Source organism: Salmo trutta, chromosome 31, assembly GCF_901001165.1.
Source record: "Salmo trutta chromosome 31, fSalTru1.1, whole genome shotgun sequence".
NCBI lineage: Eukaryota > Metazoa > Chordata > Actinopteri > Salmoniformes > Salmonidae > Salmo > Salmo trutta.
In genome coordinates this window covers 16,162,555-16,180,949 of record NC_042987.1, presented here as the reverse complement: position 1 = coordinate 16,180,949, position 18,395 = coordinate 16,162,555, and the positions used below count along the sequence as shown (strand labels likewise).

The window sequence follows — 18,395 nt, the reverse complement described above, 5'->3', positions numbered from 1 at the left end:
GCCTCTGCACACTTCCTCCACCACCTCTCATTCCTCTTGGGTCAGAGCATCAACAGGTGCATTGACAATGGCCAGGGTAGAGATGATGGCATCCTTTGACTCAAGAAACAGCTTCAACATATAAAATGTTGAATTTCCCCTTGTAGTGCAGTCTTCTTCAGGCCTTAGCTCAGGCATCCCCATCTGGCTATGTATAGACGTTAGTTTTTTAGCACCTACTGTGCTAAAGTATTCCACAACTGCTTTCACTTTGTCCACAGTTGGCTTCATCACCTTCAGAGCATCTCTTACAACCAGGTTGATTGTGTGGGCAAGACATGGATGATGGAAATTCTGAATTTTCATGGCTTTGGTTATGTTAGCTGCATTGTCACTAACACAACAGACCACTTGTCCATCTACTTGCCATTCTCTGGCCACTCTCAACAGTTCCTCTGCCAAGTTCTCTGAGGTGTCTGTCGCTGAACTCAAAGCAGTCCAGAAGATAGCTAGACATCGAAAAATCTTCAATGAAGTGACATGTAACCGACATGTAAGAAGTGGTTACCCTTGATACCCGACCATTTAGAATCCCACCGTACCTTCTCCACTATGCAATCTGGTTTCCGAGCTGATCATGGGTGCACCTCAGCCACGCTCAAGGTCCTAAACGATATCACAACCACCATCGATAAAATACAGTACTGCGCAGCCGTCTTCATCGACCTGGCCAAGGCTTTCGACTCTGTCAATCACCGCATTCTTATCGGCAGACTCAATAGCCTTGGCTTCTCAAATGACTGCCTCGCCTGGTTCACCAACTACTTCTCAGATAGAGTTCAGTGTGTCAAATCGGAGGGCCTGTTGTCCGGCCATCTGGCAGTCTCTATGGGGGAGCCACAGGGTTCAATTCTCGGGCCGACTCTTTTCTCTGTATATATCAATGGTGTCGCTTTTGCTGCTGGTGATTGTCTGATCCACCTCTACGCAGATGACACCCTTCTGTATACTTCTGTCCCTTCTTTGGACACTGTGCTAACAAACCTCCAAATGAGCTTCAACGCCATACAACACTCCTTTCACACACTGTACAAATACCTTTCTATTTTTCTTTTCTCTTGTGTTATTGACTGTATGTTTGTTTATGTGTAACTCTGTGTTGTTCTTGTCGCACTGCTATGCTTTATCTTGGCCAGGTCGCAGTTGTAAATGAGAACTTATTCTCAACTGGCCTACCTGGTTAAATAAAGGTGAAATAAAATAAATAAATAAATAATGTCCAGCAGTCATTGGTAAGGCAAACTGCAGTCGCTTTATGGACTTTTTCCCGCACTGAAGCCTTTGTGCTCTCGTACAGTTGTGGAATAAGTGCTATAATATTGCTACAATTTCTAAAACCTCTGTCCTCCATGATCGAAAATGGATGGAAATTGGTGGAAATCATTTTAGCCAATGCAATATCAATTTTGGCCTTGTTATGCTACAGACATAGACTTTGACATAAACTGGTCCATAGAAGACTGCGTAGTTGTGGGTCGCGGAGTAGGCCTACTTGACTGAGTGGATACATCTCCACGTGTGGAGGTGCTGGCTCCACCACTATCACTAGCAGACCCGCTAGTTTCTCGAAGCTCCGCTACTGTTAGCTTCACAGTTGGGTGCACAGTTCACGTATGCCGGTATAAGTTGGGCATAGAACCGGCTTTATATGAGATTTTGTTTTGGCAAATTCTACACTGTGCTCTAACATTGTCTACATTATAAAAATGCATCCAAATGCTACTGTGCTTCCGACTTATTTTCCAGCTGTCGTTTTCACAGCTGTCCTTCCTCTCTCTCCTCAGCTGCTAAGTGTGTGACTGTGAGTGAGTTGGCTCGGCCCTCCCTCACGCATCTTTGGTTCATTGGTTGACACTGCGTGTCTGATTGACAGGAACAACAGGTGAGGCTATTAGTCTGAGCAGACAGTCAGAACCAATGTGTGTGCGCTTGAGCATTTAGGCCTATATTATTTTACTTCCAGTGATAACTGTTAAATGGTATGGCTATGGATATTGGATCACTACACACATGATGCCCACAGGCTGAGAACAAGACTGAGAACAGACCGAGAACAAGATATCTCAAAGTAATGGCTGGATTGCCATAAAATTTGTTGTGCACAATCAAGACCCCAAGTGGAAGAAACCTATTGATTTGGTGACCACTTGACCTTTCCTCCAGCGCCACCATCAGGCCTTTTCATTTCCATGTTGTTTTCCATTTTCCATTTCCGCTTTTACAGCTGCTTATTTTCTAGTTGGTATGTATACTTAGTTCAACAATCTGCTGCTGATTTTATTATTTTGTTTTTCCTATCATTCTATAGATGATAATTTTTATTTATTTTAATTGAAGAGGTTAATGTATATTTAAGTTATTTATTTTAAGTTATTCATTAATTGAAAGATAATTTTTCCATTCAAGAATTGTACCATTCAAATGACATATAGACTGTAAAAGACAGCCTTTAGCACATTTCTTATAGAGGGTATCAGTCTTGCATCAAATAGTGAATTCCACTGTATGCAGAATGTTGCATGCATGCCTGCACAGTGTTAAATTTGCACAGCTCACTGTCAGTAAATATCATACAGTAAATATTGGACTACAAGAGAGTTGCAAGCCTGCAAAAGTAGAGTTATTTAAAACTTTGAATGGGTCGATTGGGTTCTGGAGGTGTGTGGTTACAGCAATTGCGCAGGGTTGGTGTGGTCTGTGGTGGTGCGGCCTAATGTGATATAGTTTCATGGGCCCCAAAATCCCTGGCGGTGCCCCTGTGCTGAGTTTGTGAGTGAGGGGCTGGGGAGGGCCTACGGGGTGTGTGTGTGTTGAGAGAGCACTGCAGCAAAAAGCTTAGTCCACTACTGGCTGAGTCATGTGAGTGAGAGGAGACAGAGCAGCACGAGTGCACGTTGTGACATGTAGGTATGCTATTTAGATTCTCATTATATAGACGCCTTTTTTCAAACCCTTTTCCCATAAAACATATTAACACGCTAGAACAGATGTGTTTTAGGGAGGCTCCGTTCTTGGGTCTCGGGGGCTGCGTGAGTGGAAATTTGAAATGAACTCCCTCGTGTGCTTCTGTTACGGGGAAAAGTCCTCAATGAAACTTAGATGTGGATAATGATACATTTGCATCAAGTAGCCTATTAATGTATATGCCATTGTAGGCTACTGTAGGCTACTATTTGATACAATAAATATGTTGAAATCCCCGATTTAAATTGAAGTCATCGCAAATTAATTTGTGCCTCTTGTGTAGCCTACCGGGATCTGGTAAACAGATTTAATATATAGCCTATAACAGCTTATTGTTGTTGTAGCCTTGTGTTATTATACCATTATTAATGGCCATGTTTATCAAAACTCTCACTCTCAATTGCCATTCAATTGTTAGTACGCATACAATTTACGGTAACAGGCAGTCAGATTAGGCTACAGGTAAATAAAATAAACACTGGCTGTTGTTGACAAGCATATTCAGTTCATATACACATTATTAATATGATTGAAATTACGACCACATCCTCAGTAGCCTATTCCAGCAGGCTATTGGGAAACACAAGCACTTCTTACCTCGAAATCGCCTTGCTATTCATGTTGAATCAGTCTCTCAATTTGAACTAAGCAAGCTGCTAAATCGTTCAGTTTACATCTTTCCTGTAGCCTATCTGAAATTAGATGAAATTAGATGTAAGCCTATCAGGGGCTATAGGCTACCTGCATCTTGCTAAGCAAACCATGGCAAAGTTGAATTACAATCATAAACCCAGATTTGAGTCAGTAGTATATGCCTATTAAAATGACATGTCAATCTGTCAAATATGCCATTTATAACGGGTTGTAGTCTTAATATCTGGCACATAGGAAAGGATTGTGCAGTACAGGAAAGGAGGACCGAACACGCTCCTATTCTCATTGACAGGGCTGTAGTGGAGCAGGTTGAGAGCTTCAAGTTCCTTGGCGTCCACATCACCAACAAACTAACACGGTCCAAGCACACCAAGACCGTTGTGAAGAGGGTATGACAAAACCTATTCCCCCTCAGGAGACTGAAAAGATTTGGCATGGGTCCTCAGATCCTCAAAAGGTTTTACAGCTGCACCATCGAGAGCATCCTGACGGGTTTCATCACTGCCTGGTATGGCAACTGCTCGGCCTCCGACTGCAAGGCACTACAGAGGGTAGTGTGTACGGCCCAGTACATCACCGGGCCAAGCTTTCTGCCATCCAGGACCTCTATAACAGGCGGTGTCAGAGGAAGGCCCTAAAAATTGTCAAAGACTCCAGCCACCCTAGTCATAGACTGTTCTCTCTGCTACCGCACGGCAAGCGGTACCGGAGCACCAAGTCTAGGTCCAAGAGGCTTCTAAACAGCTTCTACTCCCAAGCCATAAGACTCCTGAACAGCTAATCAAATGGCTACCCAGACTCTTTGCATTGCCCCCCTCCTTTACGATGCTGCTACTATCTGTTATTATCTATGCATAGTCACTTTAATAACTCTACCTACATGTATATATTACCTCAATTACCTCGACACCGGTGACCCGCACATTGACTCTGTACCGGTACCCCCTGTATATAGCGGCGCTATTGTTATTTACTTCTGCTCTTATTTGCTATTCTCATCTCTTACTTTTTAGTATTTTTTTTTTGTATTTTCTTAAAACTGCATTGTTGGTTAAGGGCTTGTAAGTAAGCATTTCACTGTAAGGTCTACACCTGTTGTATTCGGGGCATGTGACAAATACAACAATCCAAAAAAATCAAAAAAGTAAAATGTAACAAATACAATTTGATTTGATAATAATTGCCAGAAAATAGTTTTTTTGCTTTTTTGGTACAAGTATTTCTTGCTCAGAAATTTCGAGAATATCTGTCCAACTTTCATCACTCACACTCTCCTGTCGGATTGATCTGTAGTTATGGAGATGCGCAAAAGAGATTTATGTACAAATATAAACTGGGTGGTTCGAGCCCTGAATGCTGATTGGCTGACAGCTGGTATGACAAAACATTTATTTTTACTACTCCTGTAATTACGTTGGTAACCTGTTTATAATAGCAATGAGGCAGCTCGAGGGTTTGTGATATATGGCCAATATACCACGGCTAAGGGCTGTTCTTATGCACGACTGTCACGGTTCCTTAAGGCAGGAGGAAAGGGCAGAGTCAAACGCAGGAGACGTAGTCCAGTAGTGTCGTAGAACGGTATATTTATTGCACCGAAAAACCACTCGGCGTAACTGAAGGGCATAAGGTGCGCCCAGAGACCACACGGGAACACAGTAAACCCCGAGAAAACAAAAATACGCACGGGGCGCAGCCCGGCAAATACAACATTCCTCTAGCGAGAATCCGCTGGGGGAAAAATGTGCAAAAAGCCCAGAACGTTCACAGACCTGCCCGCTGACGAACAAACAATCCCGCACAAAGACGAACCCAAAGAGACAAACTAAATACCTCCCCACTAATGACAGACAAGAGACAGGTGCGGGCTAGATCAGACAAAAAACAAAGAACACAGAAACATAGATCGGTGGCAGCTAGAAGACCGGCGACGACGACCGCCGAGCGCCGCCCGACCGAGGAGGGGCGCCATCCTCGGTGGATACTGTGACAACGACGCAACACCTTATTGCTTAATTATGAACTGGGTTCGAGCCCTGAATGCCGAATTGGCTGAAAGTTTCAGACTCTTTACCAGGGGTATGACAAAAAACGTATTTTTGCTGTTTTAATTACATTGGTAACCAGTTTATAATAGCAATAAGACACCCCTGGGGTTTGTGATATATGGTTGTATCCAGGCACTCCGCTTTGGGTCATGCTTAAGAACAGCCCTTTGCCGTGGTATATTAGCCATATACCACACCCCCTGGTGCCTTATTGCTTAACCATAGCAGTCAAATGAGTTCAATTGATGTCCATTGATGGAAATTGATCTGACGAGTTTAAGGGCGAATTATCTTTAATCTTGAGACATATTCAAATTCCTTTATTATGTCATGTCATCGCTTACAATAATAGTTATTTTGATGAAAACTGAATTTAGCTTCTAACGTCGTAACAAGTTACTAGGATATTCCTTCTTAATTTTAGGGATTGACCCCTTTTTTCTCCTCTTCCTGCTTGAATGACGTGCCCAAAGTAAATTGCCTGTAGCTCAGGCCCTGAAGTCAGGATATGCATATAGAAAACACTTTGAAGTTTGTATAAATGTTCAAATAATGTAGGAGAATATAACACAATAGATATGGTAGGAGAAAATCCAAAGACAAACCAACCAGATTTTTTGTTGTTGTTGAGAGATCATCCTCTTAGAAATGCAAGAGAAAGGCAATATTGAAAATTAGCTCGCTGGATGCAATTCCTATGGCTTCCACAGGGTGACAGCAGTCTATGTTCAAGGTTTCAGGCTTGTAACTTCAAAAATGAATAAGAAATATCAGTTTTAGTAGAAGGACACAGTCTTGGAAATTCGTGTTTGCGTGAGCTAGCAAGAGCCTATTGGCATGTTCTAGCATGTATTCCCATATTTCCGTTTGGGACAAATGCGCTCTGTGAAGTGCGCTTGTACAATAACAAAATTCCCCCTTGCACTCCTAAACAACGCAATATTTTATAACTTTCTTTGTACTTCTATACTTAATAACAAAAATATAAATGCAACATGTAAGGTGTTGGTCCCTTGTTTCATGAGCTGAAATATAAGATCCCAGAAATGTTCCACACGCACAGAATTCTCTCATATTCTGTGCACAACTTTGTTTACATCCCTGTTAGTGAGCATTTCTCCTTTGCCAACATAATCCATCCACCTGACAGATGTGGCATATCAAGAAGCTGATTAAACAGCATGATCATTACACAGGTGCACCTTTTGCTGGGGACATAAAAGGCCACTTTAAAATTGAGTTTTGTCACACAACACAATACCACAGATGTCTCAAGTTTTGAGGGAGCGTGCAATTGGAATGCTGACTGCAGGAATGCCAACCAGAGCTGTTGCAAGATATTTTAATGTTAATTTCTCTACCATAAGCCGGCTCCAATGTTGTTTTAGAGAATTTGGCACGACGTCCAACCAGCTTCATAACCGTAGCTCACGTGAAACCACGCCAGCCCAGGTACTTCACATCCGGTTTCTTCACCTGCGTGATCGTCTGAGACATGCCACCCGGACAGCTGATGGGTGGGTTTGCACTAGAGGTCAACCGATTATGATTTTTCAACTCCAATACCGATTATTGGAAGACCAAAAACCCCGATACCGATTTATCGGCCGATTTTCTTTTATTTATATATTTGTAATAGTGACAATTACAACTATACTGAATGAACACTTATTTTAACTTAATATAATACATCAATAAAATCAATTTAGCCAAAAATAAATAATGAAACATGTTCAATTTGGTTTAAATAATGCAAAAACAAAGTGTTGGAGAAGAAAGTAAAAGTGCAATATTTGCCATGTAAGAAAGCTAACGTTTAAGTTCCTTGCTCAGAACATGAGAACATATGAAAGCTGGTGGTTCCTTTTAACATGAGTCTTCAATATTCCCAGGTAAGAAGTTTTAGGTTGTAGTTATTATAGGAATTATAGGACTATTTCTCTCTATACGATTTGTATTTCATATACCTTTGACTATCGGATGTTCTTATTGGCACTTTAGTATTGCCAGTGTAACAGTATAGCTTCCGTCCCTCTCCTCGCTCCTACCTGGGCTCGAACCAGGAATACATTGACAACAGCCACCCTCGAAGCAGCGTTACCCATGTAGAGCAAGGGGAAAAACTACTCCAAGTCTCAGTGCGAGTGACGTTTGAAACGCTATTAGCGCGCACCCGGCTAACTAGCTAGCCATTTCACATCTGTTACACCAGCCTAATATCGAGAGTTGATACGCTTGAAGTCATAAACAGCGCAAAGCTTGAAGCATTGCGAAGAGCTGCTGGCAAAACGAAAGTGCTGTTTGAATTAATGCTTACGAGCCTGCTGGTGCCTACCATCGCTCAGTCAGACTACTCTATCAAATCATAGACTTAATTATAACATAATAACACACAGAAATACGAGCCTTAGGTCATTAATATGGTTGAATCGGAAACTATCACGTTTATTCTTTCAGTGAAATACGGAACCGTTCCGTATTTTATCTAACGGGTGGCATCCATAAGTCTAAATATTCCTTTTACATTGCACAACCTTCAATGTTATGTAATAATTACGTAAAAGTCTGGCAAATTAGTTCGCAACGAGCCAGGTGCCCCAAACTGTTGCATATACCCTGACTCTGCGCGCAATGAACGCAAGAGAAGTGACACAATTTTACCTGGTTAATATTGCCTGCTAACCTGGATTTCTTTTAGCTAAATATGCAGGTTTAAAAATATATACTTCTGTGTATTGATTTTAAGAAAGGCATTGATGTTTATGGTTAGGTACATTCGTGCAACGATGGTGCTTTTTTCGCAAATGCGCTTTTGTTAAATCATCCCCCATTTGGCGAAGTCGGTTGTCTTTGTTAGGAAGAAATAGTCTTCACAGTTCGCAACGAGCCAGGCGGCCCAAACTGCTGCATATACCCTGACTCTGTTGCAAGAGAAGTAACACATTTTCCCTAGTTAAAAGAAATTCATGTTAGCAGGCAATATTAACTAAATATGCAGGTTTAAAAATATATACTTGTGTATTGATTTTAAGAAAGGCATTGATGTTTATGGTTAGGTACACGTGTACCTAAGCGATTATATGCAACGCAGGACAGGCTAGATGAACTAGTAATATCATCAACCATGTGTAGTTAACTAGTGATTATGATTGATTAATTGTTTTTTATAAGATAAGTTTAATGCTAGCTAGCAACTTACCTTGGCTTCTTACTGCATTCGCGTAACAGGCAGGCTCCTCGTGGAGTGCAAGGTAAAGCAGGTGGTTAGAGCGTTGGACTAGTTAACCGTAAGGTTGCAAGATTGAATCCCCGAGCTGACAAGGTAAAAATCTGTCATTCTGCCCCTGAACAAGGCAGTTAACCCACCGTTCCTAGGCCGTCATTGAAAATAATGTGTTCTTAACTGATTTGCCTAGTTAAATAAAGGTGTAAAAATAAATGTAAAAAAAAAATTAAATAAATAAAAAAAATCGGCAAAATCGGCATCCAAAAATACCGATTTCCGATTGTTATGAAAACTTGAAATCGGCCCTAATTAATCGGCCATTCCGATGAATTGGTCGACCTCTAGTTTGCACAACTGATAATTTCTGCACAAACTGTCAGAAACCGTCTCGGGGAAGCTCATCTGCGTGCTCGTCATCCACACCAGGGTCTTGACCTGACAGCAGTTCAGCATCGTAACCAATTTCAGTGGGCAAATGCTCACCTTCGATGGCCACTGGCATGTTGGAGAAGTTTGCTCTTTACGGATGAATCCTAGTTTCAACTGTACTGGGCAGATGGCAGACAACGTGTTTGGTGTCACGTGGGCGAGCGGTTTGCTGTTGTCAACATTGGGAAACAGAGTGCCCCATGGGGTTATGGTATGGGCATGCATGAGCTATGGACAACAAACACAATTTCCAGCAACTTGGCACAGCCATTGAAGAGCAGTGGGACAACATTCCACAGGCCACAATCAACAGACTGATCAATGAGTTAAATATATTATATGCAAAGGAAATGTCGCGCTGCATGAGAAAAATGGTGGTCACACCAGATACTGACTACTTTTCTGATCCACGCCACTACCTTTTTTTTAAGTATCTGTGACCATCAGATGCATATCTGTATTCCCAGTCATGTGAAATCCATAGATTAGGGCCTAATCAATTTTCCTTATATGAACAGTAACATCTTTGAAATTGTTGCATGTTGAATTTATATTTTTGTTCAGTGTAGATTTATGGATTGTCCTTGTTCATTAGTTACATCAATGTGTAATTACACTCCATTGATAGGAAAGGTCTGGGGAAATAATATACCATATTCATTGACTCTGAACACTGCCCTTAATATTCCTTTGGGACACAGCCCCATTGGGACGTCATTTATTTCAAACATGTTCTTTAACTATGCTGATTACAGGCATAGACGTAGAATTACTAGAACGGACATACCCAACAGAACACGGCCATTCGACAGTACAGCCGTGCCCGTTCTAGTGTTTATATTTCTGCATATTAATATACCCCTCCAGTTGTTGTCCTGAGGGGTGTCTGTCTCTGTGGTAATTATCACAGCAGAGTACTGAGTGGTGTCTCTGTCTCTCTCTCTGGTCTTCAGGTGTGTGCTCTCTGTTTGGCAACAGCACACTGCTCTACGTCTCCTATAAGAAGAAGCGCCTGCTCAAACCAGCTGAGATTTTCATTATCAACCTGGCCATCAGCGACATGGGTCTGACCCTGTCCCTCTACCCCATGGCCATCACCTCCAGCATCTACCACAAGTACTGTACACCCATGTTTACACCACAGAGCCAAGCCTAGCAAATATCTACCACAGGAACTGTACAAACCATCAAATAATAGTGAAATAAGGGAGTGCCCAGGTCTGGCACTGTATACTATTTTACAGTGCCAAGCCCAGCTGTACTGTGCTGTCTGACCTGGTTACTCATCCACTGGATCCTCCTGGAAAGGATTATGTGAAAAGGACATTTCCAGGCCAGCACAGTGCAGTTCGGTTCAGCAGGATAGTATGAAAGACCCCATACAGACTTCCCAAGCTACAGTAACAGCCCATTGGAGAGGAGAGGAAATGCTTCACCTCACATGTGATTGGCTCTTATACTTCACAGACACACTGTCAAAAAAATCCTGTAGTTTTGTTACGGTAACGTACAGCCAATTGCCTGTACATTACTGTAAATAAAGGTACATTAAAAACTATCCTCTCCAATTGTCATGGTTCAACTACCTTTCTAGTTTGGTCGTGTGGTGACAGGTCCTGCTTTATACTGTACATTGAATGGTCAGTGTGTTCTCACTCTCTCTTTCAGTATTTCTCTCTCCCTCTCTATTTATCCCTCTAATTCTCTCTCTCCCTCTACGGCCTTTCTGACCCCTCCCACTCTCGCTCTCGTTCCCTCTCTTTCTATTCCTCCCCCTCTTCCTCAGGTGGCTTTTTGGGAAAACGGTGTGTTTGATCTACGCGTTCTGCAGCGTGTTGTTTGGGATCTGCAGTCTGACCACTCTCACCCTGTTGAGCATGGTGTGTTTTGTGAAAGTATGTTATCCTCTCTACGGTAAGTCATCAAAGAGCCTGGCCCTAGTCTTGCCCATGGAATTGACAGTGGATTAGTAAAAGTCGACACTAAGTAGTTGACTGTTGATTTATTGATGGGGCAAAAATCTAAAGTTCAAAGGAACTAGATAATCAAAAGAACTAGATAATTCCTCAGTGACCGAACAAACATCAGCCACTGCTTTGATGGCTGACAAGTCAACTTGTCAGCCAACACTCAATTAGTATGGCTTGTGATGTTGGCAAAAATTGTGCCATCCAGCTGAGGCATGCTCTACCAACTTAAACAAATTAGTTATTAACGTATTCTCTCATTGCTGTTCTTTTTAAATGTGGTCTAGTACATAATGGATCAGTTATCCATGTAATTAGTATGTGCACCATAACATACCCAGGGCTGGAAATTGAGAAAATCACTCTGGGAGCATTCAAAACAGTTCCGAAAAATGTGTACCTGTCAAAATATTCCCCTATGACATTTTCAGTTTTAGAAATCCCCACCTGTGCTTATCAGAATCTCTAATGATGACCATGCTATCCTATTAAACTGACTATCTCCCCATCCATACACTATCCATCAATCCGTCCATCTCTCATCTCCCCTTCCATCCATCTATCCATCCGTCTCCTTATCCATCTCCACATGCATTCCCCATCCTTCTCTCCACCCATCCATCCGTCCATTCAGGTAACCGATTCAACCCGGGGCATGGCCGTCTGCTGATAGCCTGTGCATGGGTCTGGGCCCTGGTGTTCGCCTTCTCCCCTCTGGCCCACTGGGGTGAATACGGTCCAGAGCCATATGGCACAGCCTGCTGCATCGACTGGCGCCTGTCCAACCTGCACCCCGTGGCCCGCTCCTACACAATGGCGCTCTTTATCTTGTGCTACATCGTGCCCTGCTGCATCATCACAGCATCCTACACGGGCATCCTGATGACGGTTCGAGCCTCTCGTAAGGCCATGGAACATCACGAGGCCAGGCCGGCCAAGATGAGCAACATCCAGGCTGTTATTGTGAAGGTGAGCACTGAACAGAGTCTAACGGGATCTGTACCGTAAAACATGTTCTGACAACTGTTGATTTTAAAAAGGGATAAATATACAGGAATAGTCAAAAGTTTGGACACACCTACTCATTCAAGGGTTTTTCTTTATATTTACTATATTGTAGAATAACAGTGACAAAACAATGAAATAACACATATGGAATCATGTAGTAACCAAAAAAAGTGTTCAACAAATCAATCAAAATATATTTTTGATTTTAGATTCTTTGAAGTAGCCACCCTTTGCCTTGTTGACAGCTTTGCCCAGTTGACATTCTCTCAACCAGCTTCACCTGGAATGCTTTTCCAACAGTCTTGAAGGAGTTCCCACATATGCTGAGCACTTGTTGGCTGCTTTTCCTTCACTCTGCGGTCCGACTCATCCCAAAACATCTCAATTGGTTTGAGGGCCGGTGTTTCTGGAGGCCTTCTTGGTCAAATAGCCTTCTTGGTCAAATAGCCCTTACACAGCCTGGAGGGGTGTTGGGTCATTGTCCTGTTGAAAAACAAATGATAGTGCCACTACGCACAAACCAGATGGGATGACGTATCGCTGCAGAATGCTGGGGTAGCCATGCTGGTTAAGTATGCCTTGAATTCTAAATAAAACACTGACAGTATCACCAGCAAAGCACCCCCACATAATCACACCTCCACAGTGGGAACCACACATGCGGAGATCATCCGTTCCCCTACTCTGCATCTCACAAATTTGGATTTCCACCAGTCTAATGTGCTTTGCTTGTGTTTCTTGCCCCAAGCAAGTCTCTTCTTCTTATTGGTGTCCTTTAGTAGTGGTTTCTTTGCAGCAATTCGACCATGGAGGACTGATTCACACAGTCTCCTCTAAATAGTTGATGTTGAGATGTGTCTGTTACTTGAACTATGTGAAGCATTTATTTGGGCTGCAAATTCTGAAGCTGGTAACTCTAATGAACTTATCCTCTGCAACAGAGGTAACTCTGGGTCTTAGTTTCCTGTGGTGGTCCTCATGAGAGCCAGTTTCAACATAGCGCTTGATGGTTTTTGCGACTGCACTTGAAGAAACGTTCAAAGTTCTTGAAATTTTACGGATTGACGGACCTTCATGTCTTAAAATAATGACAGACTAGTTTTTCTTTGCTTATTTGAGCTGTTCTTGCCATAGTATGGACTTAGTCTTTTACCAACCTTGTCACAGCACAATTGATTGGCTCAAACTCATTAAGAAGGAAAGAAATTCCACAAATCTGACCCGATTCAGTAAACTAGGCGTATGTCGCAAGTCACGACATCACAGGAGGGCCGTTTCAATGTAAAAAAATAATATTTTTTATATTAAAATGTGTTTTTGGGGCAGAAATGTCTTCTCGACCATGTGAACTTTAATGTGCCTTAATAACAAACTTGTATGCCATCTGTAAATACGAATAAAATTGTTCAATTACAAGCCTTGTTGGTTAAGCCACAGAAAAATTATATTAACCTTCCCACTAGCCATGATTGGCTGAGATAATGAGTGGGCTGGACATGCCGAGAGAGTTCGGATTGGTCTGCCATATTGAAGGTATCTGTCTATTTGAGCTCGTCAGTCTGCGTTGGTAATCCTGTCGAACGTGGCTTTTTAAAAAATGTATTCGGTAGTGGAGCAGCATACGTGTTGCTGCTCTCCATTTTCTGGAGGATCAAGTTTTGAAATCAGTGGAATTAGAGTATGATAGCTAAAGAGATGGAGAAAACACCTGTCTCCAGATTACATCTTCAAACTAAGGGCAACCGTGGTATGGCATTCCTGCCAGGGAGACGCGTACCTCATGCATGATGATGTATACAGGTAAGATAGTCTATCATAAGCTAGCTACATTTTCAGATATTACACATTTCTAATGTGTACTGTTACCGAGATAGCTAATGTTAGCTGGCTGGCTCCTTAGCTGACATTATTTGTTTCCCAGAGTTGTTTGCTTTTATAGTTAGAGTCTAATGTTAGCTAACATTGGACCTGGGTGGTTAGCTCCCAGCACAGTGGCATTGTTACCACTTTGTTGATTGTTGTTTAACTAGCTAACATTAGCTGGCTGGCTCGTTAGCTAACGTTACGTGATGTGTGTGATTGATTTTTTTTTTACCTAGCTAGCTATATGTCTTAAGCTAAAGTGTACTGTTAGCTAGCTAGCTAAGGTTAGCTGGCTCTCTAGCAGACATTATTATTAGTTTCCTAGAGCAGTTTGCTTTTCTAGTTAGTCTAATGTTAGGCAGTGTTGGCACTTTGTTCATTGTTGTATAACTAGCTAACGTTAGCTGGCTGGCTCATTAGCGAACGTTAAGTGATGTGTGTAGAACACCCGTTGAATATGGCCGGTGTCAGTAAACGTCTGCAAAAAATTGTAATGAAATTGTTGCCAGCAGAGCTGGTTAGGCTGTTTTCATGTTATCCAAGGGTAAACAAATCATTGGCCAGAGTGTCAAGTCTGCACTCAAAGAGTGAAATGAGATGGGTGGGGCTAACACTTAAGAGGTGTGAACGATGCTGAATGGGTGTAAACAAAGCAGAGCTCTTCACTAGATACCAAAACATTCAAAGGCGATTTTCTCAAAAGTGAGTTTACAAGTTGATCAACTTTCAAAGCAGAATGACTTTCCCATTGTTCCTCAAATGCAGTGTATGATATACCATTTTGTAGCTCTGAGTCTCTCTACTTTTATCCAATGTAAAAAACACCATTTCACATTTTGCTACATAAGACCAAATCCAGGTGGTGAGTCAAAAATGTACTTTTAACAAGGCACACCTGTTCATTGAAATGCATTCCAGGTGACTACCTCATAAGGCCGGTTGAGAGAATGCCGAGAGTGTGCAAAGCTGTCATCAAGGGAAAAAGGGTGGTTCCTATGAAGAATCTCAAATATAAAATATATTTTGATTTGTTTAACACTTTTTTGGTTACTACATGATTCCATGTGTTATTTCATAGTTTTAATGTCTTCACTATTATTCAACAATGTACTGTAGAAATTAGTAAAAATAAAGAAAAACCCTGGAATGAGTAGGTGTGTCAACTTTTGACTGGTACTGTATTTGATTGGTTGATTCGTTAAATTAAAAATTATATTGTGTATTGTATAGTCACTACTAAGGCCACTTCACATAATAGGGGGTTTGTATAGTTTAATGTCATGAACAGGATGCTCAGAGCTTGCCTGGCTACCCAAACTCCTTGCTCCGGCCAAACGTTACGCCCCGCCCACAGGCATTAGTTTCTTCTCCGCAATGAGTCTGGATTTGAGTACTTCCCCGACGAGTTCTAGAACGCAACCACATTGACTGGTCCCAGAAACCTCTGGGTTAGCCAGAGCCAGAACACACATAGGTTAAATGGCGTTTTGAAAATTCGTCATTGGCTTTGATACTCTGATTGGTTAGAGATGATCCAATCGCTGATGACTTTGTTTTGTACAACACCTGTCATTTTAACATCACCACAAACGGTTCAGCGATGGCAGTCTCAGACTGAAGTATATTGCGAACATAGATCAGCGGGAAGAATTCAGTTTGAGTCGTCAGGCAAGATCAGTGCAGGAAATGGATTAGGATTAGTAAATACCGTCTCTATTTCTTTGCTTTATGTAGTCCTCCCCTTTTGCTCTCTCTTCCGGTCTCTCTCTTTCCTCCTTCCTTGTTCCCTCTCTCTTTCACTCTCTCTCCTTTATTACTGTCCCTGTATATTCAACCCCATAGGGGCTATATTAAAGCACTCATCCTCTCCCAGTCATGTACAGTACAGTAAGAGCGTGAACGCAATGCAACACACATCTCTTCCTGCTACCAGCCCCGCTCCAGGGGGGGATGGTCCCCCCTCCCCCACTCATACCTGAGATTGATGCAAATCTTATTATCAGGAAACCCACTCTGGTTGGGGACTCTTCTGAGGCGTGATTCCAATGTCATCCGCCATATTGAAAAGAGAGGGCCTAGGGGTCAGAATTAAAGCTCAGCTCCATCTTTCCCTGAGATTGGAAGTGACCTCAATAAATCCCCTAGTGATGGGAGGTTCTCATCAGAGGGATTTGGCTAGTTATACAGGAATACATTATGATGGGTGCGGAGTCGGGTGCCTGCTGCACCCTCAGCTTAGTGGGCATCGTCAGCCACAGCCTTCCTTGCTATAAGTTTGGCTCATGATCCATACGAGAATGCTTCACCTATACCTTTTTACTCTCTAAATCCAATCAGTGGCAGTCAGACAGGCCCTAATGTCCCTCGCTCTAACCTTAAACCTTAACCTAACCTTAAAAGAATCTCAATGGCCTACTTCAATCATTCAATCCTCGGGAGTCAATCAGTTGTGAATGGAGTGCTGAGTGCACTAAAACGCCATCTGCCAATAGATCTTGTTAAACTGTTAAATAACATTTGCTCTCTCTCACTCTTTCCTTCCCCCCTTTTCTGTCCTATTGTTTCTTTTTCTCCTCCAGCTGAGTGTTGCAGTCTGTATCGGTTTCTTCACAGCGTGGAGCCCTTATGCCGTGGTGTCGATGTGGGCAGCGTTTGGACACATGGAGAACATCCCACCATTGGCGTTCGCCATACTCGCAATGTTTGCCAAGTCCTCCACCATATACAACCCCATCATCTACCTGCTGCTCAGGCCCAACTTCCGCAGGGTGATGTACCGGGACCTGGTGAGCTTTCGCTGGGCCTGTCTGAAGGGCTGCCTGTGCTCCTGCTCCCAAGGCGCTGTGGGGAAGTGCCGCTCCGGCTCTGTGGTCCAGGTTAGCCTCCGGTCGCTCCGCAGACCACCAGGACACAACCAGTCCTGTTCCACCAACTCATCTGCCAACCAAGCCCTCGCCGGGTACAGAGGTTGTAGCAGCACCTGCGAGAAGTGCAGCGATCCCTTCGAGTGCTTCAGACACTACCCCAGAGATTGCCATGGCGGCACCAACCCCCCCAGCTCCTCAGTCAACACTAACGCATCTCAGGATCAGCTCTCAACAGAGCCCCAGCTGCAGTCACTGACACAGAAACCAACACGGAAGCAGATGCAGAAGCATAAAAAACAGGAGGCCTGTCACAAGAAGTCCCTGCGAGCCACGATGCGCAGCAAAAGGACCTCGGAGATCGACAACCTTCAGATCAACTTGGAGATGGTGCCGGGACACGCTAAATTTGCCTGGCCCTAGAATGTGATATATGCATTCTCTGGTTTTATATTTTTTACATCTCTGATATATATTTTGCAGTTGATATTTAAAATTACTTCATTTATTTATCTGTCAAGATAGACAGTGACTTTGTTGAAATGCGCTTAGTAAAAACCTAGGTTGTCCTTCAGGGATTCATGTGGGCTGGAGAACACAGTGGAACAAAATGGAACCCCATCATCCTCGGAAGGATCGGGACAGAAACCAAGGTACAATACTGTTTGCTGTGTGCGGCAATAAAAACAGTTTGACACATGACGATGGAAAGCGAAACCCATTTTGACATCAGTTCCGCTTCCTCTACAATCCCATTTCCATCCAGTGTTTACAGTTGTCTAATACAGGTACATATACAGTAGGTGCTGGATTGTTTTATGTTGGTTCAGTACAGCATGGTTTAACTCAACATGAAACTGTTGACTTTATGTATAAAGGAGATCGATGAGAGAGACAGCGATAGAATCAACCAAAGTCATAATCAAACAGCTGAAGATACTGATACTCACTCAACAATAAGCACTACAGTATACTGTGTATATAAGCGCAACAGGGAGAGGAGAAAGGGCGAGCAAGGCAAATAACCAAGTACAAATTGAGCAACTGTAGACAGTCAAATTCAGAGTGAGAGAGAGGAAAGGGTTAAAAAAAACAAGACAAAACAGATTTGTGTTGTGTGGTATTGACACATTGTGAACCGCGTTGTGTGTGAAAACTGTGTAAAATATGCATGGCAGTCATCGGCATGGAATGTTCTCCATTGCAAGGTTAAAAAAATTATTTGACCAAATCTACAAGCTGTTGATTCCTTCCAATCATGTTACAAACCATTAAATCTTCCTCCCATTTTCCACAGCTGAACTAACAATACTGTAGCACTTTGCCATGCACC

At 42.6% G+C, this 18,395-nt stretch overlaps 1 protein-coding gene across 1 annotated transcript; it reads left to right on the top strand.

Moving 5' to 3' along the window:
• The first annotated feature begins 1,652 nt into the window (after positions 1 to 1,652).
• Positions 1,653 to 17,485, top strand: LOC115169182 (opsin-5-like). The gene is made up of 5 exons (XM_029724670.1): positions 1,653 to 1,658; positions 10,271 to 10,476; positions 11,147 to 11,274; positions 11,962 to 12,296; positions 16,778 to 17,485. Exons 1-5 carry the CDS (start codon positions 1,653 to 1,655, stop codon positions 17,483 to 17,485), a joined length of 1,383 nt encoding a protein of 460 aa, XP_029580530.1.
• Positions 17,486 to 18,395: the final 910 nt, after the last annotated feature.